This window comes from Temnothorax curvispinosus, unplaced genomic scaffold, assembly GCF_003070985.1.
Source record: "Temnothorax curvispinosus isolate PA1 unplaced genomic scaffold, ASM307098v1 QBEX01017489.1, whole genome shotgun sequence".
Taxonomy (NCBI): Eukaryota; Metazoa; Arthropoda; class Insecta; order Hymenoptera; family Formicidae; genus Temnothorax; species Temnothorax curvispinosus.
Genome location: NW_020227269.1, coordinates 14,751 through 26,604, shown reverse-complemented (window position 1 = coordinate 26,604; position 11,854 = coordinate 14,751). Strand labels below are relative to the sequence as shown.

Sequence of the window (11,854 nt, the reverse complement as noted above, 5' to 3'; positions counted from 1 at the left end):
CTGCTCGAAGCTTCTACCACAGTACATGCCGTACTTGCACGCACTCGTCGTCTCGCGCCTTCGTTTTAGCAGACGGATTCCGGATTCCGCCGATCGCCGTATGCTCTTGTCTCACAGGAACCTCGCACGACTACGAGAACACTAAGCTCGCGAAAACTTTCTCTCGTTCCCGCAGCAACTCGTATGGCCCGTTCTCGTTTGCGACTTGTCACGATTTACTCGCGTCCACTGTCTCGCACGCACGCTTATTGTTCAATTATCAGGATCCGATATACGATCTGATGGATCTGATATACGATGGATCTTATATCCCACTTCTGAATTTGTAGGGTAGTGAATCGACTCGTCGTAATAGAAAACTCTCTTTATTTCAAAACGCCTCTTCACTCGACCACTCCCTACGCAAGACTGTTCTCGACGACTCTTCCCTCGCTTTTCATAACAAATACGCATCGCTTCCCGCTCGCTTCTACCTATCTGCGCGTTACAGTTCCGGTTGTAATCCCGCGTCTTTCAAATCTCCTTGCTCTACCTCCTCCTGCCTTACACTTCTTAGAGTCTGTTCACACGAAGCGATTATTTTGACGCGCGGTTGCGCTGCCGCGCGTGGCCGCGCGTTATCGCGAGGCAAGGTGCGACAACGCGCGCATACGTGCATACACGAAACGGCGTACGCGTGACGACGAGCGTCTATGATACGCTTTGCGGCATTTTAGACCCATAGGAACTCGCCGTCGCGCGTATGCCGTTTCGCGTATGCGCGCGTTGTTGCAACTTGCCTCGCGACAGCGCGCGGCTCGTGCAAACGTTAACGCGCGGCCGCAATCGCGCGGCAACCGCGCGGCAGAAACGCCTTGTGTGAACAGGCTCCTTGATCTCCTCGGTATCAGCTCCCTGCCGTCAATATATATTTCATTATCTATCACGTAGCGACGGGCACAATCGTCACTATTTCATGGGTTTTCTGGCGGAAAAAATTTCTATGAATAACTACAAAATTTGACTAGAAATAGAAATTTGTACATTTTTGTTGAAATATTGAATTTTTTGTAGAAATGGTTATTTTTTTGTAGAAATATCTACGAAATAGTACCACAAATTACAATGTTCTCAAATCAAGAAATTATTGCAAGTAGTATTTTATGAAAAACTACAATTTATAAAAAATAGTACAAAGATCTACAAATTTTAAAAATTTAAGAAGAAACAAAATCTTAAAAAGTTAAAACATCTGCTTACTTGTATAGAATACTACAAAAATTTACAAAAGTGTTTCAATTCTAGCATTTTTATGTAGGATTTTGTAGTACTTCTTAAATTCATGTAAAATTTAATAGATTCTGGCAATTATATTTTATATTTTTTTAAATTTTGTAGAAATATTTCCGCCAGGGTTATAAAGGTCAATCCAGACAAACTTGCATAGCGCATAAACATAAACATAAGAGAATTGATTGGTCCATATGCATGTGCATAAGAAAATAGATCAATCCGTTTCTTTATGCATATGGTTATGCACCTATGCAAGTTTGTCTGGATAGACCTTAACTGACTGACAGCGCGCTGAACGCACTGACTGCACTGAGCGCAGTACGCACACGTCAATATATATTGATATATCGACTCGAATAAATTTACTCGCTGGGTTGATAATATAGCAACACTGTCATGGAGGGAATCCGGGGGGACGCTCGACATGTTCTCAAATGCCATCTATCGAGGCAAAAAGCAACCGTACGTACGGCGACGTTTCTTAATTGGAAAATTCACTACTTCAGACTTTGCATCGTAATATCTCCTCTCGTAGGGCACGTAGCGGAAAAATAAAAACACTCTTATTTGTAAATCAACCCAAGCTATCGATCAAGCCTACTTAGCACTTGATCCGTTCACTCGTTATTGAGATCTCAAAATCTCGGGTACTCGCAACTCGTACGTTCGCGTAAAAGAGTCACGGTGCGTCTCGCTCCGCGCGTACTTGGCGCGAGACACTACCGTGTCTCTTGATGTAATCATATATTCCAGCAAACACAGATATATAACGATTATATTGCCAGTATATAACAAAATGTAACACGCAATATAACACGATCGTAACAGTTATATAGACGTTAGTTGTAATTTTCCACTATATATAATATAAATATAGATATATAATATAAATATAGCGGTGTTATATAACATTTATATAGCAGTAATATAATTTAAAGCATTATTGTAATATAACTGCAGTGTAACCGTTCTCTTACATTTTATTGTATATTAATTAATTTATAATTTGCCTTTTGTACATACTAATTCCAGAAAAGGTTTTTAAATTAATTCTAAGCAAAAACAAACTGTTTTATTTGCTTTTGCTTGAAATTAATTTAAAAACCTTTTCTGGAATTAGTATGTGCAAAAGACATACATGTTTTTGCGTAGAAAAGGGACAAATATAAATATTTAATAATAATTTTATTAGAAATATTATTGCAAATTTTTTTCAAAGTATACATATATTTGCTTATAAAATTCAATTAATTACGAGGGTTGTTCAATAAGTCCTTAAAGTTGCATACAAATCAATTACAAAAAACGAATCAAGATTGTTCGAGATTCCGTTAACGTTGCGCCGTCCGATCAGATGGCAGCATCGATCGGGTATCGACGCCCGATCACCGCGACAGCTGGCGCACGCACGGGCGCGCTCATCGCCAACGTCTTCCTCGCGATATTCAGAGTTGTACAAATGGCCGCGCAGTGATCAGACGCACGACGTGTGCTCTGTGCATTTTGATTGTGACTACACATTGAAGTGCCCACCGCAGTGATTACAGCTGCCGAGATACTGCATTAACATGTAAAGCGACCGCTCATCCAGCTCTACTCGGGTACATCAACACGACGACTTAGGCTCACATGTGCGCGAGTGCCGACCGCCACGTGTCTTACCGGCTCACGGGCTAATCATCACGAGGAGGGCAATTAATATAACTGCCTCGCCCACTCACAAACGATATACAAAGACTTCTTATGTTTAGTGAACTCCGAAAGACTGCCCACCACTCTCAGGTCAGACTGTATATATCTATTCTCGTATTAAAGACGGCTCAGACTGTGTTCTGAGTTACATTTTATACTACAGAATAATTAATTAACACCTTCCACGCGCGTTCTTCTCATCCCGCTTCCATCGCCGGGATTAATCAGCGATTTCGCGAACATTTGGTCCTTCGAGCCGGATGCGTGGAACTTAAAGTGTAGCTCGGACACAGATCATGTGAACAGGGCATGCCTTTCACGACATGCCACGTGGACATTATCGCGCGCTTCCGCAAGTGAAGTACAGACATTCTCACGCGCGCTCGTGAGTGTTACACAAACATGTTCACGCGCTCCCGCGAGTGTAAATAGACATTTTCACGTGCTCAATACATGATCCTAACGATTCTCGATTCGCATAGTGTTTTTCTCACGCGTCTCTCGAACGTTCTCGGTTCGTGCAGCATTTCTTACACGTGCCTCGACATTTCTCAGGTATTTCATCGTGCGCAGCTCAGGGACGGCTCAACATGACGGAACCCGCAAAGGCGGGTACGGGCGGTACGGAGACCACGACGCCGCTGCTCGAGGTACCACCGGCTCGCACATCGGAACGCCAAGCCTCACCCGTGCGCTTGTCCACGGAGCTCATCCTAAATGAACCGACTGGCGACGGTGCGGAATACTGGCGAGACGCCACCATCTTGTGCAAAGGACACGTCATTAGAGAAGATTTTCTACATCTCAATGCATCTCGAGAAGGTGCATAAAGCGTTTCTCAAGGAGCACGCATATTTTGAAGTTACTTGGCCGGCGGCGCTCATACAACATGAATGCTTAAAAACAATGTTCACTCCACGACGGAGCTATTACATGACTGCACGTCGCATTATTGCGTTATCAAGAACGCATATCCAAACCATCGCAGTCCCCGCGTGACAATCAGCGGCTGCCGGACATCAACATCCCGTCGTTCAAGGGCAATTACGCTGCATGGCCCACGTATCGCGACCTATTCAAGGCCGTTATCTACGACAACCGACGCCTCACCGACGTGGAAAACCTTCATTATCTGCGACTCTCACTTGAAGGCACACCCGCTCAGCTCATCTCCGGATACAATGTCCGCTCATGCAAGAGCTCACGGGGGTGCAAGAAGTGCACCAACCGACACCACACGATGCTGCATGAGGCTCATCAGTCGAGCTCATTAGCGAAGCCAACCACCAGCTCAACTGCGACAGCTCAATAGGAAAATGGTGCAATCGTTGCTCACTTCTCTTTGGCCCGCTCACCACACTCAACATTACTCGCTACGGCCCTGGCTCAGATCAGCTCATCAATTAATACTCAGTGGGTACGGCTTCTCATCGATTCAGGTTCAGAACTTACATTTGTTTCAGAATCTCTCGCTCGTCAGCTCAACATTACTCGTCATCATTCCGTTATTTTCATCACTGGAATTGGTGGCGGAAAGGCGACGCAGACTCGAGGAGTTGCATTGCTTAAGCTCCGCTCACTTCACTCAAGATCAGACGTCATTATTCAAGCTCACATTCTGCAGACGTTAACGAACATCTTGCCACCCTTCAACGCTGCACCACAGGAATGGCCGCATCTCACCAAATTAGCCTTGGCTGATCCAGATTTTCTGACACCACGGCCAGTGGATATTATCATTGGAGCTGACTCATATGGGCAGATCATCAAGCCCAACATCATCAAACGAGATACATTGATGCCAATTGCGCAGCTCTCAATCTTCGGATGGTTCGTGCTCGGACCTGTCGACACATCATCATCGGCATCTGCTGCAGTGCATCATGCATCGATTCAGGAGAGGAAAGATGCTCTCGACGAGTTACTGTCGAAATCTGGACACAAGAAGAAGTGCCTGCGAGCAACAATCTTGATCTTACTCCTGACGAGAAAAGATGTGAAGAACATTTCAAGAGTACTGTTTCACGGGATTCAACAGGTCGATACACAGTTCGACTTACACTGAAATCATCACTTGATACTCTTGGCGATTCGTATCTCATTGCGCATCGATATTTGAAAAGTTTACAAAGAAGACTCTCACGAGATGACAACTATCGACGTCTGTATTATCAGTTTATGACAGAATATCAAGAGCTCAATCACATGAAGAAGGCTTCACCCGTTTCCAGTCAGCACACACAATATTATTTGCCACATCACGGAGTGCTCAGACCAGACAGTGCAACCACAACATTACGCGTGGTATTTGATGGCTCGAATGCATCTGCATTACAGCACCTAGACATCAGATGTTTTGCTCTGGATTCGACCACTTCGACACTTAGTTGCCACTGACATCACCAAAGGGTATAGGCAGATCAACGTGAAGATGACTGAAATTTACAACGGACTCGCTGGATAGATGAACAACTCAATGAAGTGCCATATCAGCTAACAACGATCGATATGTTGATGACAATTCTGGAGGCGACAACACCGTTCAGCAGGTACTAGAATTCAATACTGCTCAACGGACTTGTGCATGGCGGGCGGCTTCCCATCAGCAAGGTGGCACGCGACTCATCAAGACGTACTCACTGCGGTTCAAGCAGAAAAAGACCAGGGCTCACAAATTACATTTGACGATTGCGTAACCAAAAGACTCGGATTACGATGGCTTCCTCAAGAAGATTCATTCACATTCTTAATAAGGATCTCGTCGCACACCGATCATCTCACCAAACGCCTTGCTTGGTCTGAAGTGGCTCAGATACTCGATCCACTGATCTTTGCATCACCTGTGGTGATCAAGGCGAAGATGCTCTTGCAAGAGTTTTGGCTACATGAAGCTCCAATGGGATGAACCACTGCCATCCCAGCTCTCATCACGGTGGCTCATTATCAGAAAAGAACTCACAAGCTTGCAAGCTCTCAATACCTCGGTAGTACAACCAAGGTAGCACCTCTCAAACTACATGGAGCACCTCGTCAGTGGAATTTCACGGCTTTTCTGATACTTCTCAACTGGCAATGGCTGCAGTCGTATTGATCACCGTCTACGGCTCTAATGGCGCCACGATTTCATTGGTGTGCTCCAAAACAAAGGTAGCACCGCTCAAGCGGCTCACCATCCCGAGACTTGAACTCACCGCAGCACTGCTGCTCTCAAGACTCATGCAATACGTTCAAGCCACATTGAAGTTGAACGTCACAGCAACTCACCTGTGGACGGACTCTGTTGTGACACTCACGTGGATCAAATCTCATGCACCGCGCTGGAAGGATTTTGTGAGAAATCGAGTTTCTCAAATTCAAGAGCTCACTGCGAACGCACATTGGAAATACGTACCAGGTACGTCCAACCCAGCCGACTGCGCATCACGAGGATTAAGTACTGCTCAACTCCAAAGCCACTCATTATGGTGGACGGGACCACCGTGGATACTCACCCCTGAAGCATGGCCATCACAACCCGCACTTTCGGACGAGTTGAGCGCGCATGAGGCTCGTCCTGGCATTGCGCTACATGCGGCCGCATCTCAACCGGACTATCACTGGGACCTGATATATAGGTACTCAATTCTCAATAAATTATTGAAAATAACAGCTCTTTGTTTCAGATTCATATCGCTTCTGAGAAAGCGCCGATACAAGCCACTGGACTTGCACTCAGTTTTGGAGGAGGCCAGATTATTCTGGATCAAGGCTACTCAAGCGGCATACTTCACGCAAGAGATCAAGATGCTCACGGCCAACTCGAGACTACCAACTGCTCACGCATTCAGTCGATTGACTGCGTACATAGACGCTCAAGGGATCATCCGAGTTGGCGGCCGCCTCAACCAATCAGCACTAGCTCAAGACAACAAACATCAGGCGATTTTGCCTCGCCACTCACGGTTCTCAACCCTGATCATTGCACACGCCCATCTGCGTACTTTGCATGGAGGAACACAGCTGACATTGGCTCATGTCAGACAAAAATACTGGATCATCGACGGACGGGCTCCGGTGAAGTATCATATTTTACGGTGTGTCGTGTGTGCTCGGCAGAGGGGGATCCGTGCTCATCAACTGATGGCCAACTACCTCTCTCTCGGGTTACACCGTCACGTCCGTTTACTCATACAGGAGTTGACTATGCCGGACCGCTCACCATCAAAACATGGAAAGGACGAGGTGCGAAAACATACAAGGAATGGATCTGTGTGTTCGTCTGCTTCTCCACCTCCGCAATTCACCTCGAAGTAGTCAGTGACTACTCATCAGAAGGATTCATAGCAGCCTTCCGAAGATTCTCAGCCAGAAGAGGAATTGCTCAGACCATGTATTCGGACTGCGGGACAACATTCATTGGAGCAGACGCCGCGCTCAAGAAAATGTTCATCCAGAGTTTCCAAGAATATCAACGATTCGCTCAAATTCTACAACATGATTGCACCAGATAGGAGTTCAACCCACCAGGCGCTCCACACATGGGGGGCAAATGGGAGGCGGTGGTGAAATCCGTGAAGTTTTATCTGAGACGGACTATCGGGGAGACTCTACTCACGACGGGAAGAACTCACAACGTTGCTTACGCAAATTGAGGCCATTCTCAACTCGCGGCCTTTAGAACCGTTGAGTGACGACCCTGAAAACGTCTCAGCGCTCATACCAGATCATTTCCTCATTGGAGGTCCAATCACTACCATACCCGAGCCATCTCTGATATTGACCTAGCAACCTCACGACTATCTCGGTGGCAGCTCATCCAGCAGCGTGTTCAACATTTTTGGGCATAATGGTCGGCTCACTATCTGCAACGCCAGCAGGCGATATCCAAGTGGCATCATCCTAACAACAACATCAAGATGGGCTCCATCGTGCTGCTCACCGACGAACGCTCTCCACCGTGCAAATGGCCACTCGCCAGAGTAACAGCTTTGCACCCCAGCAAGGATGGACTCACCAGGGTGGTTACCCTCAAGACGGCCACACGACACTCACTCGGCCAAGTGCCAAGCTTGCCATATTACCCATTTCAACCGGATAAAGGATCAAGAGTAAGGAATCATCAACAAGGTTGCTGATGGCGGGCGGAATGTTCGAGATTCCGTTAACGTTGCGCCGTCCGATCAGATGGCAGCATCGATCGCGTATCGACGCCCGATCACCGCGACAGCTGGCGCACGCACGGGCGCGCTCATCGCCAACGTCTTCCTCGCGATATTCAGAGTTGTACAAATGGCCGCGCAGTGATCAGACGCACGACGTGTGCTCTGTGCATTTTGATTGTAACTACACATTGAAGTGCCCACCGCAGTGATTACAGCTGCCGAGATATTGCATTAACATGTAAAGCGACCGCTCATCCAGCTCTACTCGGGTACATCAACACGACGACTCAGGCTCACATGTGCGCGAGTGCCGACCGCCACGTGTCTTATCGGCTCACGGGCTAATCATCACGAGGAGGGCAATTAATATAACTGCCTCGCCCACTCACAAACGATATACAAAGACTTCTTATACAAAGACTTCTTATGTTTAGTGAACTCCGAAAGACTGCCCACCACTTTCAGGACAGACTGTATATATCTATTCTCGTATTAAAGACAGCTCAGACTGTGTTTTGAGTTACATTTTATACTACAGAATAATTAATTAACACCTTCCACGCGCGTCCTTCTCATCCCGCTTCCATCGCCGGGATTAATCAGCGATTTCGCGAACAAAGATACTAAACAGATAAGCGGAATTTTGATTAATTGCATTGTATCCAACTTATCAGGCTATAACTGATGCATTTTAATCAGTCAAAACGTGTTTAGAAACAACCACATTAAAACATCATTTAATAGCGTTAATATACACCGCGATGTCTCTCAATATACGAAGGAAGATTAAAATCTATCTAGTGACTTGTTATGTGATCAGTATAGATATTACTCATATCTACGCCGTATTTTTGTCTTGAGCCTTATTTAATGTGTGATTAATAAATACAGAAAACAGTTGAAAAGATCGTTTTAATAAAGAATGTAAACGTTAAACATTAAAGCAGAAAATAACAATTAAGAAGAGAACGCAAATACGTATACATACATGGATCAGTTGCGCATAGTATGTGACTTCGTTTAAGGGCTGTTGTTGATTATTTCGCTTAGGGGCTGTTGCCCTGAGTAGTGAGAGCGGTAAGCGACGACGCCTAGGGAACTATCGCCCTGAGTCGCTACCTGATTGTTCGGATGCGACAGCGCCTAGAGGTGTAGACCTTGGGTCGCCTTGGCTTGACACACACTTTATTTTATGTTCACAATTATGTCCTTTGTAAAGAATTTAAATGTTCATCTCGAAGGAAAGGCAAAGTCTCGAGCGATTCTTCGTGGCCACGTAACCGACATGTATACATCGAAGTAACGAAGAATAATCGAATATCGGCCGTGACAACGAAGGATCGAAAACGCCGGAGCCACATCTAGCGAGCATTGAAACTCGTCCCTAAGATACCGAATTATTTATTTGTACTGTCACGACTTTTTGCACTCCCGGACCGCTCCGGGACGTGTGCCGGATCAAAAGGGCTTAGGAGAGCGGGATGGTAGGCCTCTCCAGTGATTTCCTCGCACCTCCGATACTCCACGAAATATTCCAAATGTTGGGCGCCAGACGCGTGCATTCGCGTCCACGAAATCGCGAAAACCTAAACGAGACGCAAAACGAAGTGTGGAGGTGCGTGGAATCGGCTAGCTTGACCTAATCACGGGCGGGGTTAATGAAGGGCAGCGCTATATTCGGCGGGGTGACACGTTAATTTCATACTCAGTCAGATAACAAAGAAAATAACATTTATTGAGTACTGGTTGTTGAGAAAATAATAACATTTATCCATCCGGCTTCGATCAAACACAAGATAACTTCGATAAATAAATCAGGAATAGCCGGTGGCGGGGTGTCGGGATTCATTTAACAGAAATAATATTAATGCGGACGCGAGACATCCACGGAGCATTAATCGAGTCTCTAATAAACACGCTGAAGGCGATATTCTCAAACAATTAATAATTCGAGTCGAAAGTGATAATACGCAAGAATACAACTCTTAATATCGCTAATAACCACGGAACGCCATGAAGAACTACGCAAGTAACATCTAAACGCAAGAAACGCGTGAACGCCGGTAATTTCTTGACAAGAGTACAAGTCTAACATAAATAATCAATCGGCGGGAACGACATTCGACCGCGACTAACAATGCCATCGACGTCCCAACGCAAAATTCAAGGCTATCGCGAGCAGGGACGCCATAGGACGCAACGCAAGTAATATTGGACGCAACGTTTCTTAACGCAAGAACACAATTATTAACCCGTAATAACAAGATCCGAACACCAATCGATACGCTAACACCGACGCTCGAACACAAGAATTTCCCGACGCGAAGAAACGGTAACGCAATTGACGAAATACCGGCCCATATGCGGCCGTACACCAAGGTCGCGAGGACAACGCAATATATTCGCGATATCGAACTCCCTATCGCGATCTCCAGGGATTCGCCATAACGCTTGTACCACGGTTCCGCGGCCACGATACCATCCCGAGGCCCTTCGCTCTCGTTATCGATCGCGAAATTACACTCGATCTTAACATGCGTTATCCCGAGCGAGAGCGTGCACCGGAGGGCGGTGTCGTGACTTTACATATTATCGCGATTTACGGGCAACCTCACCGGTGATACACCTCCTCCTGGGCTCCTCGCCGTCATCTTCCACCAACGATCCTCGATCCGCCAGACAATTATCGAAATACCCGACTCGGGGTGGCTATCGCGTATCTTACAAAACGTATCTCGCCGACGGACGACCAGAGAGTGAAACGCTAAACCCGCTCGATTGCGGAATCGATACGGTACCCCTTCCTGAGGGGCGCGCGAGCCAATCGGGCGCGAGCTTGCAAGCCCGCGGTGTCCCGGCGCAGTGCTGTCGATACGAGATCCTTCGGAGGCGGGCAACGGTCCCTCGGCGGCGTGCGACTCCTCAAATTTTTGTCTGTAGCGGCGGACGGAACTTTGCTCGTGCCGGTGTGCCTCCGGTTTGACCCTGGGGCGGTGGCCAGCCACCCCGTGGGTCGGTGTTTTGTAGAGATCATTTGCTGAAGCCGGGTGTTTACCCAAGCTCTTGGGGCCCCGCTATCGGCGGCCTCGTCCGTCGCTGCCGCATGTGCCGCCCGCCTGCCGCGCTGCTCTCGCCAGCCCGCGATCTCTGCTGCTTCCGCGTTTGCCACCCCTCCTTGGTTATCGATCGTCCTTGATTTCCTTCGCCAAATACTCCCTCGAAGGCTTGCCGTGGTGTGGGTGAGGTGCCGCGCGTATTACATTGCATAAAAACAAAAGAAAGTAATCAGAATGCGGAAACGCGATTAAATACGACCCCTGGAGATCTCGTCGTTGCCTCCCTGGTCCGTCCCTGGGCGCGAAATTTCGCGCCTTGTGACGGCGGCGGGGCGCCGCGACGGTGCGGCGAGCCGCAACGTCACAGTACATATAATTAATTGATGCACCTATAGGTGAATGTGTGTGTATGTGTCTGAGCCATCCGACAATCTCTCTTATTCGCTTTAGTTATGTCGTGCACGACGCATGTGTTTACTACATAACAGACTAAAGCTTGTTGGAATGACCGCTATAATTAATGTGAACCATCAAACGCATCAACCGTATCAAATGCATTAATTAATGTACACTGATATACAAATATATGTCGAAAGTTTCATTCCTACCGTGTTATTTTTAATGGTTGATTCTTCAGCCAATTTAAAGATGGTTTTTTTTCTTATTAAAAATATTGAATTTGCATATTTGTAT

The 11,854-nt window shown here is 46.7% G+C and overlaps 2 protein-coding genes across 2 annotated transcripts; both read left to right on the top strand.

Annotated features, from left to right (window-relative positions):
• The first annotated feature begins 4,280 nt into the window (after nucleotides 1-4,280).
• On the top strand, nucleotides 4,281-5,361 carry LOC112467526. The gene is made up of 3 exons (XM_025036189.1): nucleotides 4,281-4,377; nucleotides 4,428-4,978; nucleotides 5,140-5,361. The coding sequence occupies exons 1-3, from the start codon at nucleotides 4,281-4,283 to the stop codon at nucleotides 5,359-5,361; spliced, it is 870 nt and encodes a 289-aa protein (XP_024891957.1).
• A 675-nt stretch (nucleotides 5,362-6,036) lies between these two features.
• On the top strand, nucleotides 6,037-8,078 carry LOC112467525. Its single transcript, XM_025036187.1, has 3 exons — nucleotides 6,037-6,578; nucleotides 6,627-6,831; nucleotides 7,818-8,078. The coding sequence occupies exons 1-3, from the start codon at nucleotides 6,037-6,039 to the stop codon at nucleotides 8,076-8,078; spliced, it is 1,008 nt and encodes a 335-aa protein (XP_024891955.1).
• The last annotated feature ends 3,776 nt before the right edge of the window (nucleotides 8,079-11,854 follow it).